The sequence below is a fragment of the Podarcis filfolensis genome (genome assembly GCF_964270895.1).
Source record: "Podarcis filfolensis genome assembly, chromosome: 4".
NCBI lineage: Eukaryota > Metazoa > Chordata > Lepidosauria > Squamata > Lacertidae > Podarcis > Podarcis filfolensis.
Window position 1 is genome coordinate 31054549 of NC_139607.1, and position 22457 is coordinate 31077005.

The following is a 22457-nucleotide window of genomic DNA, read 5'->3' on the forward strand; positions in this document are numbered from 1 at the left end:
GCCACACAGCTTTAGTTTATTCATTATGAAATGATGTGGAAGTGTTTGATCTTACACTTTTCCTTCCATAGTCAGTCCTGACTTTCTTTAACGAGTTTGGATGACAATACAAACAGCTACAGTGAAACAGCAAGACTGATTTCTCCCAAGAGCAATTGTACTGCTTATTCGTAATGCAAGTTTGTTTCAATCTCTTTCTGCACTGGTTGCTCTGACAGAGAGATCACTGGTTTAATTTTCTTTTCCAAATACATGAACAACCTCACACATGTCAGTGTATATTCCTATTCAATGTATAAGATATCAATGAACAAATTCTGTGTTTTTCCAGACACACACACACACACACACACACACACACACACACACACACTATACCCCCTTTTCAACACGGTGTAGCAATGTTTCTATGATTTATGCAGCTTGATGTAAAATATTTTCTATTAAGGTTAATCAATTAAGGGTCAAAGCCAATGCATAAATGAATAAATGTTGCAGTTCTTTTCCAAAAAGGGTTCTGCGTTGCACACTTGTATGCACATGGAACCAGATATCATTGCATAGGATATTAGCCTTCATGTCTGTTTTTGTGAATTTCTAAAGGCATTTACATATATTTTTTTATTTAAAAAAACAGCACTCCATATGAATATATTTGCTTTCATTTGTTGCTCATCTTCATCCCTTCTATTTTTCCTTCTTTGCCCCCACGGCCATTTCATCTGGTTGTGGCGAACCATGTGGATTTTATTCAAAGACATCAGGAGGCCACATTTGACATGGTGGCAACATAAACCCTCGTAAAGAAAAGCATACACAGCACCTCAGCCAATCGGATTAAAGAAAGTGAGGGCAAAAAGTAAGGCTAGGGAAATGAGAGTGAAGAAGGAGGAAAATGGGGTCGAAATGAAGCTGCAGCTGAGGATGTTGAACACCATCAAAACGCATATGATCATCAAGATTAACTGAGGTTTCGTTCTTTGTTTTGCTGTAACTCTTGGGCTATGGAGACTGAGCCAATCTCAAAGTAGCTATTTAAATGTTTGGGAAAAGGGTCATAGCTCAGTGGTAGAAGATCTGCTTTGCAGGCAAAAGGTTCCAGGTTCGATCTTCATGTTCTCCATGAAATCCTGGAGAGCTGCTGCCAGTCATTTTAGATAGTACTGAGCTACAGTATGGACCTATGGCAGGCATAGGCAAACTCCGGCCCTCCAGATGTTTGGGACTACAATTCTCATCATCCCTGACCACTGGTCCTGTTGGCTAGGGATGATGGGAATTGTAGTCCCAAACATCTGGAGGGCTGGAGTTTGCCTATGCCTGACCTATGGTCTTACTCTGTATAAGCCAGCAGCATCCTATGTCCCTAGTGTGAGAAAATATTAAGCAAATATTCACCCCTATAAGTTCTTTCAATTCTCTAAACATATTACTTTTTTATTTATGCTTCTGCTTTGCTGTTCCCCTACCGCACACAAAAGAAACTCAAAGCAGCTAACAACAATACAGTACACGCAACAATAAAACCAAACAAAATGCATTAAATAGCCACACCAAGTTTTGATTCCATTCAACCTAGGATTTGTTTTTTGTTTTTTTCATTCAGATCCAAGTAGGGTCAAGGCCATTAAGAGGATTTGTGGACTAGCAGACATCAAATTAACACTCCCCCTCGCCAGAATGTAGAGTGGACCAGATGGATGTATCTACTCCCATTTCCAAGTAATTGGGCACTCACACTAAGCGTAATTAGTTTTCTTTCTTTAAGCCAAGGCGTTAAAAGTGAGTCACTACTTCCAGTGATGGCACATTAGTGGACACGCTATGGACATTCTCTTGGACTCCCAAAGTCACAAACTTGCCCATAAGCCCCCAATAAGACAGGTTCTGGCTAGGTGTCCAGATTCCTCTACTCAAAAGGGTGATTGACTACTTTAACCTGTTCCTGACCAGGCTCAGGAAAGACAACATTTGGTGCCCAGTGAAGGGGGCTTCTAATTGATCAAACAACAAAATCCCCTGCTATCTAGTATGGCCTTCTTCCTTTACCTTATGTCTATACCATTCAGGCTGAACTGCAGGTCCCTGGATGCTTTGGTGAAAAGCTTTGGTCTCACTATTCACCATCCAGTGCTCAGCATGAGAGGGAAAGGAACGTCTAATTCCATTGTGCAGGCCAGCAGTGACAACTACAGAAAGGCCTTATCTCCAACCTCCTTTGTGCGATGAACTCAAGCGCAGATCGGGGGGGGGGGAGGGAGAGAGAGAGAGCATTGACTTTTTGTTCAGGTGAAAAGTATTTAAGGTCAGCACCGCAAATAAATCTTATGTAATAGTTTCTTTATTATGAATTCATGGCCGTAGCCTAGGTCCATTCTTAAGATTTCCTGATGGCTTTGGAAATATCTGTGGTCTTATCCGTGTTGCAGATTATGGACAATATTGATACGATTTCTCAAATGATTAGATTTTTCTTTATGTTCAGAGAACTCCATCTATTCAGTGATTTATGATTCATTTAATTAGAAAAGCTCTTAACGCTCAGCCAGAGTACAGAATTCTCCCCTCCCCCACCGCCATCCAAGCCCAAAGGTGCATTCATCGTAAAATAATAAAATTTGTTCTGTTCACTAAAACCTTTATAATTATTCAGTAATGATAGAACAAGAGCTGATTAATAGGTTATTAATTGTTATAACCTTTTAAACATATGAAGCGAACACTCTTAGGGGCTTTTTTATAGCCACAGAGAAATGGGCTGAGGTCTTTTCCCCATCGTAGTAACTGATAAATGACTATGCTAGAATTTCCAGATATCCTTAATAGTGCATGAGCCAGGGTGAAAATTACTCCGAAACAGGATAATACTACCTGTGGCTTTTGGGGTTCTTGTTAATGGCAAGTATTCCATCATCAGATAAATGTTCAGTGTTTTTCTTGGGGAAAAGGGCAACGACTTGTCTCCCCTTCCTGGCTTTTCCCGGATGCTCTCCTTCCATTATTCTATGTTCTTTCCCTCTCCTCACATCCCACGCCCATTCCTCAACCTCCATAGGGATGCCACCTCTGGCACCCCTCCCCCACCCAGGCAGGTATGATGGAAGCAGCTTCTATGGCCCATGGGAATTTCCCCATATTCAGACTGCCGTGATACCCACAGATTCTTGAAGTAGGTGATTCTTCAGTCCCCCCATCCTCCTTGCCAACTGAAGAGGAGACCTGCAGAGCTTTCTGGCCTTAGCCTTAACTCCCTTTTTTTCTGCTGCATTCGTTCGTATAATTTTCATCTCAGTAGGACTGAATACCAATGATCATTTATAAACAGTTTTTCTCATTACATTCATAGTTATGGCATTATTTTTTATAGCTCGCTAATTACAAACACACGAAACAGCAATGTTTGGTGTTAAATAATGTAAACAGCAATGTAATTCATTTTCACATTACCTGGCTTTTATTGATTTATTGCTAATTTACTTTTTAAAAGGGGGGATGGGTTCCTGGAACAAACTATCTATTTCAATATGTTGGGCTGTGTAGTACTAGCTGGTGTTTAGATTCACATTACAGTGTTGCGGAAAGGTCAATTGTTCCATAATGTCCTCTTTTGTTGTAACTGTCATTCTGTTACAGAAAAACAACAACTATGCAAATAGGTTCTTGGTCTTTTTCTGGAAGAAGAAAAAACAAGCTTGTTGAATATATGCAGTTGCTATCCTATTCAGGCTTACTTTGGAGTAAGTTTCATTAAACACTAAACATCACCCCACCCCCCAGTGCAGTTTTGAGGGGGCGTGGGAGACTTCAGATGGGAAGAGTGAAATATGAAGTCCTGTTGTACAAGTGGAAATCTGTCCCTCTTGTGCACAGACACCCCTGGAGACAACCCTTTGGGACTTACTTCTGACTAAGCATTCATAGGATCGCTGTTTTAGTGGCTTAAGGCTGTTGGTTTACACCACGGGTCAGCAACCTAAGGCCCATGGGCCGGAAGTGGCTCATGGAGGTCATTTGACCAGCCCACAAGCCACCATGAACCGAAGTTACTGTTTTATATTTTGAAAACTGCTTTGGCATTTTTTTTACAATCAAGCAGTTTTTAAATTTTATTGAATAAATAAGCAAGTCCCACTGAAATAACTAAGAATTGCACTGGAAATCTCATTGGCCCTTTACAATGAGATGTCTGTATCATACTCTGTTACACAAACGTGTGCACAATGTGCTTCTGTTCTGAACAGCTGCATCTTTGCAGGTTTTCTAGGAAAAAGTAAAACTTACTGGAAACTGAATTTTCTTTTAAGGGAGCTGTTCTGGGTTAACAATGTGCATATGGTTGTTCTTTTTTGACAGTTTGCATTTAGAGGTGAATCTATCTAATCCATGCTTTCTGAAACAACGTGAGAACCAAAACACATCTATCATTCATAATGCACACTTACCTGAACTTTTAAGTGCAGTTTTTCAACCACTGTTTGCAAAAATGCATATATTTGGTAAAAGTGTACATTAAAATCAATATATTTGAGAAAATACAAAAATGCACTGTATAACGAGAAATTGCCCGCAGAAATGTATACATTAGTCAACACTGCATACAAGTATGTGTTGAGAAATGCGCACTAAAGTGCTGAAGAATTTTCATGAGGATTTTTAAAATTTCCGAGTAACCACAAGCATTGTATATGCTTAATGCTGACTTTTTAAATAAATCGTTACAAACTGAAAGCTTCTGTTAAAAAGTGGGACATAAATATTTTAAATTCAATAGAAAAAATAAAATTGGCATGAAAATGCAAAGCACTAGTGGACCTTGGTTTTTATTAAGGCTGGGCACTAATATGCTGTGCAAATAGGTTTATCTGCTACAAGGAGAAAAAGATCCAATTTCCTCTATGGAAACTTTCCAGAAAAAATAGGTATCTATTTCAAACAATTATTCATGCATTAATGCACTAATAAACATGTTGCAGCAGATAATGTGCTATGCAAAATACATTTTCAAAGAAGCCCAGCTGGCTCTTCTGGAAAGACAGTGTTTTTAGAGGCAAGTAACTAAGCCCTAGGTACTTTCGAGAATATCCTGCTTTTGCTGAGTGCAAGGAGTGCTGATAGGAATCCAACAGCCTCTAGCAGGATGAGCTCTGCAATCTGCAGTAGCAGTTTTAATTATGACCATTTTCCAGCAGCGTGGCAAGAGAATATGTTCAGCTCAACATCCATTTTAATAAATAAGAAAAGCATTAATATACCGTGACAAAGTATTGATTTTCTGCAATCAATCTTTCACAATAACGATAAAAGACTTATATTTTATTAATAGAACTATACAGTTCCACTCCATTACATCTCCTCTTATTGTTTCTGGACTGCAATGTGTGTTTTTTATACGAGCAAAATGTTAAAGAGTTATGAGGATGCCTGGCTAGAATGTCTAAAAAACATTTAACTGGAGGTGCCCAGGCATCTTTTATAAAGTGAAATATTATCAGTGCAGCTGTTTATAATTGATTACTCCAATGTTGCTGGAAAACTAGAGAGGGTTGAAGAGGTTTCATTTCCCCTGCTCCTAACCTGAAGAGGTTTCAATCACAGTGTAAAAATCCCAGGCCTCAGTAACAAGAAACAGTCTGCACTCCAGAATCATCTCAGTGCTTGCATATGAACCTGTTTTCCTGTGGACATATTGAACACACGGACCATTGACAATTATTCTTCTACAATATCGTATTCAACTCTGAAGAGCTATTGTCTATATGTTAAATAAAACCTATGCACCTTTACCAGTGAGTAACAGTACAATCCTATGCAGTATAATGGATGTTGGGACAAAAAATTCCCATACTTTCATATATTCACTAATGGGGACTGAACTGGCAGTGATTAACCAGGAATGAGACCTTGGGATCATAGTGGATAGCTCAGTGAAGATGTTCACACAATGCTCAGCAGCTGCAAAACAGGCAAATTTCATGTTAGGGATCATTAGAAAATGGACTGAGAATAACAACATTGCCATTATCATCATGCCATTATACGAAATGATGCTGAGAGCACACTTGCAATAAATATTGTATACAGTTCTGGTCGCTATTGTAGAGCTGGAAACGTTTCACAAACGGGCAACCAAATGACCAACAGGTTGGAGTCACTCCACCATGAATAAAGGTTACAACATTTAGGCTTTTTAGTTTAATGAAACAGGCAAGTAGAGGATGACAGGATAGAGGTGTGCAAGATTATGCATGCAGTAGAACTTGAAGCCATCCAATGAAACTGAATGTTGGAAGATTCAGGACAGACAGCAGAAAGTACTGCATCAAACAATTAAACTACAGAATTTACACTCACAAGACATAGTGATGACCACCAACTCTGATGGCTTTAAAAGGGGATTGGACAAGATCATGGAATATAAGTCTCTGTGTGGCTACTAGCCACAATGGCTATGTTCTACTGCTGGAGGCAGTACGCCTTCAAATTTCAGTTGCTCGTCACCAAACCATGGGTAAGGGCTATTGCATTCCATCTTGCTTGTGGGCACCCCATAAGTATCTGGTTGGCCATTGTGTAAAAAGGAAGCTGGAAGATGGTTTTGGCTCCATTTAATAGGGCTCTTCTTATGTTCTTAGATCTGCTCAGAAGTAAGTCCCTTTGGGTTTGGGTTGAAGCCATCATCCTATACACACATACTTGTGATTTAGTCCAATCCTATGCACACTTAGTTGTAAGCCCATCAAACTAAGTGGGACTTACTTCTGACTAGACAGATATCAGACCCAGTACTTTCAAGATATCTTATTCTCTGGTAAATGCATAATTTCATTCTTAGTGGGATGTATCAGTGTGTAGTCACTGTGCATCTGTTATGTACTGAGTTGAATAGGACCCAAAATGCAGCAGTCTGATTGGTCCTGGAACAATAGGATTCAGAATGCAGCAGTCTGATTGGTCCTGGAACAATAGGATCCAGAATGCAGCAGTCTGATTGGTCCACAGGAGCCAGCCAATCCAACTCCAGGTGGAAGTGGATCCGCAACCTGATTGGCCTACAGGAGAATCCCAGAATTAGCCAATCACGTGGGGCCCATTGTGTAAATAATGTAAAGCAGACATTTTGGGGGAACTTCCATTCCTCACTACTCTGAGCTGAATAAAGAGCATGAAATCCACACTCGACTCCGAGTATATTTCAGCATCCTCCAGCATTATATAACATTTTTAGTCATATTTGTGAACACACAAATATGGAGTGAATTTGTACCACCTGAAAGCACTTTCTTTCCACGCCAGCATGCTATAGCAGAAGCTTTTATTTTATTTTTCAAGAGGAAGAAATCACAGGAACGGAAAAAAATGTGCTTGCTGGCATTTTCCATCCACAAAGCAGTAAAAGCCATTTTCCTCTGAGATTTCAGACAGTTTAGTATCTCTGAACATTCTGAACCTAGCTGAGAGAGCAGAACCTCTGCACTGATAAGCTTTTGAATGAATCTTATCTTGAGGTTCAGAGCAAAACTGCTGGGCAATAAATGGTCAGGGCTTGTGGGACTTGAGAGCAGCCCCCTCCCCTCCAATAAAACCAGGAGCACTCTCTTGCAAGCTCTGTAAAAGGCTGGCCAGGTAAAGGTCAATTAGAGGGGAAGACAGGAGCTCTCAGAAAACTGGGTCATTTTATAAGCCAGACTGTTTTGTGATGCAGGACTTTTTGAAGCAAGAAGCCTTTCTTTAAAAAGCGAATGTCTTGCCCAAATGAGGAGGGGGTGGGGAGAAGGAACACTTACAGTACTGGTAGAACAAATGGAAGGCAAGTGAATTTAATTTTGAAGAAGCAAGATATTACTGGAAACATTAAGACAAACAATAACAATGTCTTTAAATACAGAAGAAGGAAGAAAACAGCCAAGAAGATGGTTGGACCATTAGCCAACAAATGTGTGAAAATATTACTGAAGACTGCAGAGTAACTGGATTTTTTTTGCAGCAGTCTTTGTTATGAAAGATATTTGACAGATATTCATGCCTGAACTGCTTTTCCTGGATCTAATTGACAAATTAAAAATTAACAAGTTGCTGCTGGGTCTTGATGACATCCACCCCGGGGTTGTTTAAGAACTCAGTTGTGAAGCTGTTGATCTAAAGTTATCAGCTGTTGTTGTTTCTCACATCTTTACAGGAAAGTGTTCTGGGCACCCAAAGACTTTTGGCTTGGGGAATATTTCAATACAGCAGTTGGAAAGTCCATGTAAATATGCAGTACACCAGAAAAGTGACAATATACAGTTCAGCAGCAAAATTCAAATTTCCCTGGGGTCATTGTCCTTCTGACTCAGGCAACTTCTGAAAAGCAGTGGCCCCAGCTCTAAAACACAATCCACCAAGATCCCACCAGAGATGGATGAGCATTATGTTACGTCTAGTAATTTAAATCATTGAAATTGTAAATAAATTGGATTGGCTGGTAACTGAATTCTAGAGAGTTCTCTGGTACTTCTCATGTGATTGACTAACGTTGGTCACATGGGAGCTATCTAGCGAAGGAGAGACTCAGTTTTATAGGAAGCAAGATGACTGTTTTAGAATCCACTGTGAACACTGCTAAGTTGAATAGAGTGTTGGAGTGCTTCTTCTCTGCTCAAAAGAAAGAGAACAAAGCTGTAGGAGAAGGTAAAAGTGGAGATCTCTCATAGGAGCTGCAAAGCATGGCCTAACTGAGATACAGAAGGCTGAGTGCTGAGCTTTGAAAAGAGAGGAAAATATTTCTTTGGAAGTTAGAAGAAACTGTAAGCCCATGCCTGGATAAGCACTTGACTATAAATATTATGTTATAATTCATCTATAGCTATAAGTTTCTGCAAGTAAAGTTTTTGAATGTTAAAGTCTGGACATTGGTTTAATTTCCAAAGAAGAGTGTCAGTCCTATATCTGATTTGAGCTTCTTAGCTGTGATTATGCTATCCTTACTTCAACAGATTACACCCTTAATACAGTGTAATTTCAAACTGTATCTTACTCAGCTGTGTTGTACAATGTGTTTCCTCTTGGTGCAAGGTAATGTTGATGAACATTTAGGAAGAGGAGTATAATAGGTAAAATTATGTATACAATTTACCGTTTTCTGTTTAGTAAAAGTTGTTCTGCCCTTTAATTCCACCTTCATTTTATTTTGTCATGAAAGGGACAATTTATTGAGAAATTATGTTCAACTGGAGTAAAGCATAGCAACAGTCACTTAATTTCAACAGGGTTTATACAGAAAAGGCTTCTGATGAATTATGGCCTTAGAGCCAGTGTGGTGTAGTGGTTAAGAGCAATGGACTTGTAATCTGGTGAACTGGGTTTGATTCCCTGCTCTTCCACATGCAGCTGCTGGGTGACCTTGGGCCAGTCACATTTCTCTGAAGTCTCTCAGCCTCACTCACCTCACAGAGTGGTTGTTGTGGGGGAAGAGGGGAAAGGAGATTGTTGGCCGCTTTGAGACTCCTTAGGGTAGTGATAAAGCGGGATATCAAATCCAAACTCTTAGCGTTAAACTGCAGTTTTGGTGTTTTTTAACTGCATCAAGTACATTAAGCAATGATTCTAACTTACTGAAATGGGGACAAAATTAACATCGTTTAAAAAATTACTTAATTTACATTTTTGCAGACTCATCATTTCTCACTGCATATCTGTGTTACTCCTTGTTTACAGGACAATGGGGGAGGAGATGACAGCTGCGTTGAAGAAATTTTACGGGTAGGACTCTAGTTTATCCTTCTATTATTTATTAATGCTTGATCTGACTTGGTGCTTCCCAGGCATTCTATAACAGATACCAACAGTTTGAAATATAAAGACCAGAGAAAAGAGAAATCTATATGTTGCATGGGCAATATGATTAGTGTCATGATGTGGTTAGTCACTAGATGGCACTGGATTTAGTTGTATCTGCATGGTATCAGGAGTTTTCTGCTGCTGTTCTGTTGTCATTGGAGAGAGAATAATGTTCTCCTATAGAGTCCTGGAGAGTCTTCCTTAACAATGATGTCACTGTAGGCTAGACAAACGAAAACAAGGCCCTAACATTGCTGTTTCATTTACCTTAAAAGGAATGTGGGGAATTTATGGTATGTTCATTAACCTGAGAAAATGATTTATGTCTGTTGCTGCTCTAACTTCCTTCCACCAAATATCTCAAATCCAATTGTTACTGACAGGAATTGAAGACACAAGAGGTTTCTATGAAAACCTTACACTTATAGGAGAATTATGGAAAGCTCACATTTTAATTATTATTTTCTTGTATAAGTTGCAAGCAAGATGCTTTCATTTCTCTTCAGTGCATTATAATTGTTTGGCATTTATTGAATTCATATTGTTCTGGTACTCCCTTGCTTCCCCATCCCTCTTAAGTAATGAAGCAAAATATCAATAAATGGGAAAGTGAATACAGTGGTACCTTGGTTCCTAAACCTATTCCGTTCTGGAAGTCTGTTCCAAAACCAAAGTGTTCTAAAACCAAGATGTGCTTTCCCATAGAAAGTAATGCAAAATGGATTAATCCATTCCAGACTTTTAAAAACAACCCCTAAAACAGCAATTTAACATGAATTTTACTATCTAAGGAGACCATTGGCCCATAAAATGAAAGCAATAATCAATGTACTGTATTATAAAATAAATAAGACAGTATTGTAGATGATAAAAATTAAAATTATTTTTTTCCTTACATGCACTGATGATAGTCATTGTTTTGAAGGGGGGCTTTTATCCATTTCTACAGTCACACAATCAATCAATCAGTAGCTGAACTGGGATCCACATAGTCACAAAAAAAAGTCACAAAAAAAAGTCACAAGCCACAGTCACAAGTCAGTCCCATAAAACGAAGAACAAGTCACAGTCAAAAAAACGAAAAAGCCACAAAAACAAAAATGCAGAAAAATAGCAAAAACAAAAGCATGGGTGCTCGGGATTCAACAGCCGACAGCTCAACAGGAAGCCTCTGATTAACAGCAGGGGACTCAATTTACAAACGGAACACACTCAACAAGAAGCGGAACATGTTCAGCTTCCAAAGCAAAGCTCACAAACTGGAACACCTACTTCCGGGTTTGCAGCGTTCTGTTTCCAAGTTGTTCATAAACTAAGCTGTTCTAAAACCAAGATACCACTGTGAGAAGTTTGGGAGGATAAGTAAGGGAAGAGCAAGTGAGTCCATGAAAATACAAGCATAAAGTATAAATGCAAATAAGTAAGAAAATAAACGAATTAGAATGGAAGACTTAATCAAGTACAAGGCACCATCATTTTGGGGCCAAATACAAAGTTGTAGTGTAGGCCCCCTGCCACACACATTTGACAATCTTATGCCAGACATACAATTTTATTAGATTTGGGAAAAAGTTAATCTTAGACTAGACTGAGGTAGATTAGCTATTCTTGCCCTATAGCTGAACTGGAGGATTGATTGATGCCCTTTAGCATTATTTAGTTCTCTTTGTTTAACCTCCTTATGTTTCTTGTCAGACGGAGTCATATGAGGGGGGGGTGTACTAAGACAATATGTAAAAAGTCAGTACCATATTTTTTAAAAGCCAGCATATTTTACCAACATATAATTACTGTATTGGCCTGAATATAAGCCTCACCTTTTCCCCAAATTCCGACCGTGAAAAAGTGCAGCTTATATTGGTGACCTTACGGTGCGGGGCAAACAGCGCCAGGGGCTTACCTCGGGTTAAGTACTTAATTCATTCCTGAGGTCTGTTCTTAACCTGAAACTGTTCTTAACCTGAAGCACCACTTTAGCTAATGGGGCCTCCTGCTGCCACCGCGCCGCCGGAGCACGATTTCTGTTCTTATCCTGAAGCAAAGTTCTTAACCTGAAGCACTATTTCTGGGTTAGCAGAGTCTGTAACCTGAAGCGTATGTAACCCGAGGTACCACTGTATATAGAAATAAAAAATAACAATAAGTTAAAACCTCTTCTGAGCAGTATGGTGAAATATAATGCTGAAAGACATATGAATAAAGCCAGCAAATACAAATAAACAGAACTTTCAGCTTCTAAACAATAAGATTAAGCAACTTCTAGAAGCAATGGTAGAATACAATGTGTACTGAAAGATAGGAGAATCTGGTAAGTTGAGCAGTTTCTGACATCCAAATGACCTGTTTACAATATTAAGTCCCAATGTGGAAGCTCCTTTGGACACACATTCCATTTACACCTGCAATTCCTGGTCTAGCAAGTGATATACACAAAGAATCTGGTTTCCACATGTGGATCTCCTTAGTTATATTAGGTTGCGTGTCTGGGAAAGCCTTGCAGCCAAATACAACAATCCTACTTCATTATATTTTTGAATCCAAAATTAAAAGTGAGACAAGGTCAGACATCTGAGAGCAGATGCTGAGTTAGTCAAAATAATTTACAAATATATTTCCTGAAACAGGAAGCAAGAGTGCAGCGTGGGCTAAACAAGAAAGACTTCTAAAAATAGTTCTCAAATAATATAGCTAGAAGTTGCAAGAAAACATGATCTTTTCCATTTTTCTTCCTCCTTACAATATGGGAGATCTGTTCTGGTCAGGATTCTTTCCATGTATCTTGGTAAAAACTTGTTCTGCTTGAAAAGCACGAATATGTTATTCCGCCCCTCTCAGTTTGTTCGTCTTTATTCCCTTAAAATTCCATTAAAGAAGTCTATTAAAATAAAAAAAATGTGCTCTTTGTAGAATTCATTTTTATTCTAGAAAATTGGGATCCTACTGAGGTATAAATAAAGCCTGTGAGTGAATTCTGAGCATATTTTAAACTACCTAAGAGAAGATTAAGATGGCTGAAGTTCATTGACTCAGATTGTCAACAGTATGCTGCTAGCTGAAATGATTAATCGCTTTGATAGAAAACAGAAGTAAATTTATCAAAAGGGAAGAAAAATAAGCAGGAAGGACAGTGCTGACTATAGGGGCAAGTTGATTGGTTGTTTAATAATGCATAACAAAGTGTATGTCAGATTATAAGGAAATCACACGTAGCTGAAAGAAAATGAAATAGCATCATGGTAAGAAATATTTGTCTTATTTAAGCTAACCAGTGCAAGCTTTGAATCTGTTGAAATCAATGAAATTTCCTGACAAGTAAAGCCTTTTTTAAAAAAGTCACATGGGGCATAAAATGTCCCAAGAAGAAATCTATCTATCTATCTATCTGATCAGTAGGGGGCTTCCTTTTCTAGTATTGCAGTAAAATGCGGCCCCATGATGGTTATTTTTAAATGAGACTTGCTTCCCTGGATCAGTTTTTAAGTGCTACACTTCTGACATCACACTCATGGGTTTGTTCTGGGACAGTTAACTATCACAACATGCAGTGGAATTTGGCTAGGGTAGTAAAATGTCCTACCACCACCACCAATGTTGGTTCAAGGTTTTCTTCTGTTGGATGAGGACTGAAGTGCCAGGAAGTTACCTATATAGAAAATGCTGTCCATCAGTGTTAATTACCTAGATCTACATCCCTAAGCTGGTTTTGAACAGCATATCCCCATATCCCAGGACAATCTTCTTTCAAAACTGAGTGATATGGTAGAGGGAACATTAGATGGAATGTTTGTGATATGGTAGAGGGAAAAGGTCAAAAGACTGAAGGCAGGGCTTTTTTCCAGCCCAAACTCAGTTCCGGCACCTCTCAGGTGGGCACCATTGCCATTATAAGAGAACAAGGGATGTGTTGATGCTGAGTTCTGGCACCTCTTTTTCCAGAAAAATAGAACTGCTCACTGGAAATACCAAAAGCAGAGTTTGAATCCCAATCGGGTATTTTGTTATGGAAGTTCCATTAGCAAAAATAGCGGTGGAATTCAGTAACTTTCTGCTGCAGCTCTAATGTTTTGTTGTTATGCCGTAAGGGCTGTTTTAAAATGTTAATTTATTGCTTTCTTAGTTAGCTACTTCCTCAAAATCAAAAGCTGAGTACAAATGTTTGAAATATATACACACATTACAAAGTATAGTACACACATGCTCTGTGGAATTATCCACTTTGTTCTATATTACAAGCCTTAGATAGCGGTGTTTATGTACTACAGTTCCTTTTGACTTGAGAATGTGTATATTTTGGGAGGGGGGAACTCATAGAAATCAGCACTTACTGTGTGTCAATTGATCCTTTAATATTTTCTTAAATGATGTTTGACTTGCACTGTAATTTCCTAAGAAGATGGTATGTCTTGATGGAGTATTGAGCACTTAAGAAAACCTAGACCTTTTGTATCTGCCACTTATTTCCTGATTATCTTTCTGGAGGTCAGGCCCTTCATTTTGACACTTAATGAATAAAATGTCTACGTTGCAGGAAATGGGATAATGAATTGTGAAAAGACATAATCAGCAATGACTAAATAATTAAGGGAATTGAAATGTAGAGTCATCAGGGAATGCATTAATAATAACATGATTTTTCCATATGCTAAAAATGCTGCCTTAAAAAAAAAAATCAGTCATCACACATGCTCTGTGGCAAGAAGAAAGAAATTTAATAGGAACTGTAATTAGATGTTCTGCTTTTAACTGACTGAATAAAAGATGAAATCATATAGAAAGTATATTTAGATACAAGCCAGAAAGTAAACTGATTATTATTCATAGTCCTGCTAATAGGAGCTCTAATTTATGCATCTAGTGGGAATCATGTTAAGCAATTAGGAAGCTGTGTCACACTTCACTTGCCTTTATGCATTTACATATTTATATATTTTTCAATAACATGATAACATTTCCCATCGTTTAGTCTGCAATCCTATAACCACTTACCTGGCAGCAAGCCCCATTGAACTCAATGGAACTTACGTCTAAGAATGGGCTGTTAGTTGCCTTTATTGCAAGTACCTGCCTAGAATATTACTCTGACATTCTGTCTAATACATATAGCTGCTGCACTTCCAAAGCTGTCTGGTGTTCATGGGAAACAGCAACAAACATGCTTCTGGTTTGTTCTGTTTTTTCAAAGCCAACCTACCACATGCCACTACACTTATGGAATGAGCACTGCACTCAACGCATGCTCAGCCTGGAACCGCAGGAGGGAAACACAAACAGAAAAGACACAAAGGGTGGGCACACCCTCAGTGCCCTTGGCAACACTTGTCAAAACCCACCAGTCAAGGACTGTGCTGGCAAACATGTCCACTTGTCACCTTCATGTGGAGGGAGTCAATGATCTTACAGTGGGCAGAATGACCCAACATACACCCCAGCATTATGCAGCATGCAAAATAATGCCACACTGATCCCTGCCTGCTAGCTCCAATAGCACAGCCAGCAATGATCCCACTACTGCTAGGCTGAAGCTATCCCTACGGGCAGGTTATACTCCTCACAGCCACCATTTTGAAGCACATAGAGCAAAAGGAAGAAAGGAGAGTCCATTCAACACATCACCTACATATCTCTCTGGGCAGAACACCTGAAGAAGCCGCACATTAGCCTTCCTGGGACAACTGTTAAGGACTCTTGACAAGTAGCCAAAGGAAGGAACCAGAATGAGCAGTGAGAGCAGTCATAGACACAGGCAGAGAGCAGCAGCCTCCAGTGGCTCACCAAACAGGACATGAGGTTGGGGAGCAGTAAATAGGAGTTCAAGCCTCAGCAGAAGAAAAAAGGGGGCAGGATTTTTTATGCACAGTGTTCCCTCTTTGTTTAGCATGAATTTTCTCCCTGTTCCTGACCCTTGAAGCTTTAAATATGAACGATATGAGGCCAAAGTGTTATAGCCCCATGCAGGGCATTCTTATAATTTGAGTTATGTTTTCCCAGTGTGGAGTTTATATACTGGTGTTTGTATGCTGAAAGTGGGTCCTGAATTCTATCATATGCTTATGCTCTGTCCTGGTGACGTGAGCAGAGTAGTCTCAAACCCATGAGCAGCTTATATTTAATGTTTCCCTTCTGCTGAAGACAATGGATGGGGAATTATTTGTGCCATGTCTGAGGTGTTGTGCTAGCAACACAGACATGATCATGGATTGAAGGAGTGTAAGATACAGTTAAGGGCCAAGTCCAAGTATTGAAGATCTCTCGGTATGGCATGTGTGTAACCTGCTTCTATTCCTGCAAAACAGAATAATTCCAGAAAGTTAAAAAGTTTACTTTAGGTCTTTCTCCTGCCTCGCAAGCCACAGAAATCAGGTTCATGATTTCTTGGCCCCCTCACTATCTCTTGGCTCCAGGCTTGACGTTTTGGCTGCAGAGCATCTTTTATAATTAGGCTGGCAAAAATTTCTATTACCTTTCTCTGCTCACTCCAAGGTCTAATTGACAGCTGTTCCAGTCCCGCTCCCAGATGGCCAAGCCAACACCTTGAAGTTGAGCTGCCTCTGATATAATTTACTTCCACCTGTCACGTTAGGGAGCTTTCAGGCTAAAACAGAATTTATTCCCAGGAGCAGCACTTCTGACTTCCTTATATTAGTTACTCTGTAGACCCACTTATTTTCCTCCCTCTCTCTGTTCATTCAACTGTTGTCCTATAACATGTTGACCATTTTGTTAAGTTGTCTTTGCATATATATTTTTAACAGCCGGATTTTGAGGGCAAATGTGAGAGAGAAATTATTGTTTCGAACTTTTACTTATCAAGTCTGGAGACCTGATACTCATTACAGAATTTATTTTTGAAATGCTGGTGCTTCATTTATGGCTGTCTCTGTTGTCTCTGCGTAACCCTTGTCTAATCATTAAATAAAATCGGAGTATTACTACATTAGCAAAACAACAACACAACCCACATGATTGTTTAATAGGGTATGTTGCAGAAAATGGAGTGTTAAATGGTCTCACTAGATTTTTATTTTGTAAGAGTGCATTAAGAAGCTGCTTTGGTAGGGTGCTGCTTTCATATGTGGAAGAAATCACTTGTACTGTACATCATTTTTATATCTTGTTGCTAAGCAACATATCATGGTGCGAGTATTGCAAAGGTGTCTGCTTTCTCATTAAAAATGTTCATGTTGCTCTTTAATCTTGCTAAATTAGTATTGTTATTTGTATTATGTTGCCTCCTTTTGTGTCTATTGATTGAGGTTTCCAGCCAATGGATTTTGAAGAAACCTATCAGGGTTTTATTAAGTTGCATTTGCATTTGTAACTTAGACCATATGTGTCCATGATACTCCCTTGTTTCTCAGTTCATCAGCACTTGTTTTCAGACAGGGAATTGAACATTTGTGCTCACAGTCATAAAGGTAATTGGAATCATGGTCTAGGCTGTCATCTGGATCTCATTACATGTCATGGCAAGACTCCTACTGGCTTGGATCCAAAACAACAACAACAATAGCCATGCAAAACCCTGAGCGGAAATAATATAGCCACTAGCTCTGCTCTGCAAAGCACTAACAGAAGAGTTTAACCAATGACACAGTGAGTCAAGAGTTACACAGCAGTGTGCAAAATATGGACGGCAAGCAAATATAGATGGGGAAAATGGAAACATAGAAGTGTGGCTCAGCTGAAAAAATAAAGGGCTTGAAAAAGATCCTTGGGTGATCCTCTGTGGAGTGGGGGGTGGGGGAAAGGAAATGGGGTCTAGGGTTTATATGGTTTATATGGACCTGTGCAGAGACATTTAAGAACAGCCTGGTTGCATCATGAACATTCCAATAGGGCTGCCACTTATATGTGTTTTTGTTAATGTTCCTGTTTCCCAAGAGCTAACCAAGTCTTTGCGCAGTATGGTTTTAGTATAAATTGGCACCTTGTGACATTTTGCGAGAGCTTGTGCATTAAACTGTGCAATGCCTTGCAATAGTATGTATCTTGAGACATTATGCTAAGAGGAGCTTCTTGTGGTTGGCACCTGGCTGTCTTGAGAGACAGTGGAGTGTGCCTCGGGGGTTGAAGTCAAACTGCTGTGTTAGCAGCACTGACTGACCTCCCCAGGGTGCAAAAGCCTGGGCAGTGTGTATGGATGTCCTGGGCTGCCCAGACAACAAGATCTCACTCTTGGCCTCACTGATGTGGTCCAAAGGAAAGCAGAGCAATACATTTGGCACCAACTTGGCTGCAGGAGTTGTTGGAAGGAGGCGTACAAGGTGACATCCATCCATCTTAGCAGGAGCACACAGCCAGATTTCAGCTCTTTTCCCATGCAAGGTTCTTGTGCAAATTTGCAGGCAACCTTTTCATTTGCAGAAGGGGCTTTTGATTGGTAGAGGGACACAGTTGAATTCAACCCACAGGTTTTCCCTGAGACATCTTTAGGAAGTAGCATTCTACTCTCTCCTAATTTGATATTGCTACAGTTCCTATTATTTTACAAAGCATCCTAATCTATAGGACCAATCTTACTATGGATTATTCTAAGCACATATATATTATATGTCGTTTCTGCGAATTAAGCAGCTGAATTTATTTTATATTTATGGTCTTCCATATGCACACTGTAGCGGTATAACATCTTATATTGTGTGCAAATGATTAAAAGGATAAAATCTTTACAAGATGCGTAACTGCTTGAATTACTACTCTCTTTTATATATTTTCACATGAAAATGTAAAGGCCAAAGGCATTTCCCCACATTTAGTACCATTAAATCCATCATTAAACCTCTTGCTAAACACAGAATAAATTTAATAGAGCACCTCAAGTACAGATGCTGATGCCATGGTGTTAATATTGTTGCAGATAAAAACGTAATAAATATTGCATTGCCAAGATAGCATTAGTCATACTATTGATTATATAGACAAAACGAACAATATTATTGAGATTAATGACCACCGTATATTTATGTTAATGTGTTGATCTAGTCACTAGGATTGATACAAGGATCCTAAAACATTGCAACAATTTCAAACAGCAGAATGTTTATTCATTCTTTAAATAAATACATCATAAGGTTTTCTTATTTATTTATCTGTAAAAAACAGCACAAGGACATTGCCTTTCACTGCTGGTTGTTCTGAAAAAGGTTACAGCATGTAGTATTGGATATTGGTACAAGTTTTTAAAAACATACTGAAATAAAAATACAACTTGATTATGAAGCTACCTGTTTTAGACCATATTTTTTAATTGCAATAATTAAATTCCTGTTTTCTTACCACCACACCTTAATTTAGCCACATTTGTCTACAGTGCAGCAACCATGAATACTGTTCTTGTATGCTTTTTGATTTACAAACAGAATTTTGGTATGTTAGCCACTTAATTGCATTTTCATTGCATATGTAGGTCCATGCCATTTTACCTTACACATTATTTGAAAAATGCCAGCAAGAATTTTCTCATCCTCTGAAATGGTCATTGCGTTTGTAGATACACTCACTGCCTTTTCTTTCTGCCTGAGGAGTATCCAAGTGGCTCCGGTTGACAAGGAGATGTACTTCGATTAATGCTGTTGTCATCTGAATAGTTTCAATATCTATTTTATATCTATTTTATAGTCGCCCTAGTGGCACTTTACATAGATTAAATGTGAATTTCTTCTAGTGTCTGTCTAAGATAATCATGCACAGTAAGCATTATGAACCCTTCTTCAATCAGTAGAATGTTGTGGTTGCTATGCCAACAACTTGAGATCCAGCATGTACAACAGAGTGTAGAAAAAGTGGACGTCTGCCTAAGCCATAGCTTCCAGATCTTCTAATGTGGCCCTCCAGATGTTGCTTAACTCCCATATCCCCCAGCTGTTTGGGGTAATGGTAAGGGTTGAATGGAGCTATAGCCCAGCAACCTGTGAAATGCCACAGGTTAGCCAACTCTAACATTCTAATGTTCACCCTACCGGGGATGATGCCATCTGGGTCCACATTCTCCAGTGCTTCCTGAGATTGTCAGAGCCAGCACTCGGAGATGGTTCAGAACACAAGAAGAGCCCTGATGAACCAGAACAAAGGCCCAGCATTCTAGTCCAGCATTCTGTTTTCACTGTGGCAAAACCAGAAGCCCCCCAAAAGTATGCAAGCATACCTATGATTCCTAGCAACAGGTATTCAGAAGCATACTGGTGGTATAACATAGCCATCGAGGCTAGTTGTCGCTTCCTCTCACCTGTCAGCACTTAAGAGGATTCCGCAGATCATTTAGGAGAGAGATTGTCAGCCTAGACCAGACAGTCCCTGTCAAAATGATGAGCTAGGCACCATGGTGGGGAGATAACTCTCGGCCAGTTAAATCATGCTGGCTAGGCTGTGATGGAGAGGAACGCAGTGATGGGGTGAGGGTGCAATTTCCCTGCCCATCACAGTACTGAGCTAGGCTGTAATGCAAAGGAAAATAGCTGGAGGAGAGCTCATAACAAGGCACCGCAAGGGGACTTAGCATGGGGAAGATCATTGGAAGGGATGATTTCTGTGTGTGCGCACTGTATGTGTAGTGCTCTGAGATAGGGTGCATTTACATTCTCGTGTGTGTTGACCATGCTCACTTTTTGGCTGTACCCATTGTGCCATGCAACCTCCAGATTAGGGTTTGCTGGCCCAATCTTCTTCTTAAGACAAGAAAGGTTAAGTACCATTGAGTCATCAGCCAGCCATTCACTATGTGGCCAATGCTGAGATCAAGACTGAAATCCCATTTGGGACTAAGCCCTGGTAAACTCATTGGGACTCACTTTCAACAACATGCAAATAAGTGTTTATGTAGGAATTGTCCAGATATTCTCAGCAAAGTATAGGAAGCAGGATTAAGAAAGAAATTAAGCTGAGGCTTTACAAAAGCCAAGCCATTTCCCCCCCAAATAAAACGTAACATAAAATTCCCTGTTTTCTGGTATTTTATTATTACCAGCACAAGTCTTGAAATATTTTTTCTAAGCATGCACTGCATGCATGGTGGAGGAGGATACTACTATGCATACAAAATGCAAATCTGGAGTCTGGCATGGTACCCAGATGTCAGTGAATCGTCTTCACACAAAGATTTGGGGTTAAGGGAGGGGCATGTGTCCAGAGGGGTCAGGGGAAGGTGAAATAATCCAAACTGGGCTTCCTGAGGTTAAAAAGAAATCCATAAGACCGGGGCGGGGGGGGGGTAGAGAGAGAGAAGTTGAAAGGGGACGAGAAGCCCAACTTGATGGGATTTCAAAGTGAGGTTAATTATAGAAAATAAAACTGATTGGAAAGAATCTGTACATTCTTTTAGGGTCAGCTGAAGGTTATATTATATTATATATTTACTGTTGTGGAGGGGGGGATGGTTGACAAAATCAATCCTCCTGGCAAACTGGGAATATCCCCTCACTCACCCAAGTTTAGGATATTCCACCATTCTTCAGCAGAATTTCTTTTTCTTTGAGAAAAATAAGTGGCTCACATAAATGTAAACTAAGTTTTAATAATAAAGAAAACTGTAAGAAAATAACATAATGTCTGAGGGAAACTGAAACAACATCATGAGGCAAGCCTGAGGCAAGACACAAGACTCCCCAGCCACTCTAGGAGGCTTCCAACATATATAACAGCATAATAAAACATTAAAAAGCTTCGCTATACAGGGTTGCCTTCAGGTGTCTTCTAAAAGTTGTATAGTTACGTATGTCCTTGGCTTGGGGGTCACATAACTCCAAATGCTCCAATGAAAATAAGGATGCCCTACCATACCCTTTCCCATTTCTCTGGTGAAAATAGTGACGTTCTAAGGAAAAGTGGGACAATCTGGGATCAAATCAGGAACTGGGATGGCTTCTGTAAATCCAGGACTCTCTGGAACACAGGGACACTTGAAGGATCTGCAGGTCTGGACAAACATGGGGCATGGGCACAGGCAGGATTTTTGTTGGGGGGGGCAGGACTTTGTTGGGGGGGCAGGACTTTTGTTGGGGGGGGCAGAACCGATGTGATTGCTTAGTTAAATATTTGTATTGCTCAGTTAAGTATTTCTAATCTATTGTTTTACTTGATCGGGGGAGGGTAGCTGCTCAATGCACCTAGTTGTCTGTATGTTTTGAATAGTGTATATACGTAATTTGACTGAAGAATATTTCAAACTTTATTTCAAGTTAAACCACTTTGCCCAGGAGAGGTGGTATAGTGCTTAGAAACCTCAATAGTATGTTGAGGCTTTATTCATGATTGTAAAATGCTTTGAAATTGACAGATAAAAGACAACTCATGCTGTTAGTGCTAAGTATTATTGCTTTACAGGATGAAACAAAAGAGAGAGGGGGGCAATTACAGGTTTAATACTCTTGACTATGAACACAAGCACTGTAGCATAACAATTGCATAACATGTTAAAAATAAATATTTATCTTCAAACATAAGCATAATTTAAAATAACCTGGCACTCTGTTTAAAAATGTTCAGTTTCCTGCAAACATATAGCAGCGTAGAAAAGAAGAGGCCATGTGATGAAGCATAGGGAATGCTGTGTTGCTGTCACTCTGGAGAGCAAGTTGCTGATGTGTAGCTATACTTGGAAACACATGGAGTTGCTCCATTTCTAGCTCAGAAAACAGTTTCATTCC

General features: G+C 39.5%; 1 protein-coding gene and 1 long non-coding RNA gene across 9 annotated transcripts in view; one reads left to right on the forward strand and one right to left on the reverse strand.

The window, feature by feature from the left end:
* AFF3 (ALF transcription elongation factor 3) overlaps positions 1-22457 on the forward strand; it is a 239607-nt gene that overhangs the window by 98956 nt on the left and 118194 nt on the right. For 7 of the 8 annotated variants that reach the window (XM_083610449.1, XM_083610448.1, XM_083610446.1 and 4 more), the window contains one exon: positions 9694-9738. The exons of the other annotated variant lie outside the window; for it this stretch is intronic. In XM_083610449.1, coding sequence (XP_083466575.1) covers positions 9694-9738 — 45 coding nt within the window. The remainder of the gene's footprint in view (positions 1-9693; positions 9739-22457) is intronic. 8 annotated transcript variants of the gene reach the window in all.
* LOC310761395 lies at positions 5846-21391 on the reverse strand. The gene is made up of 2 exons (XR_014547465.1): positions 21237-21391; positions 5846-5952 (listed from the first exon to the last, which is right to left on the reverse strand). It is a non-coding gene; the product is annotated as an uncharacterized lncRNA (long non-coding RNA).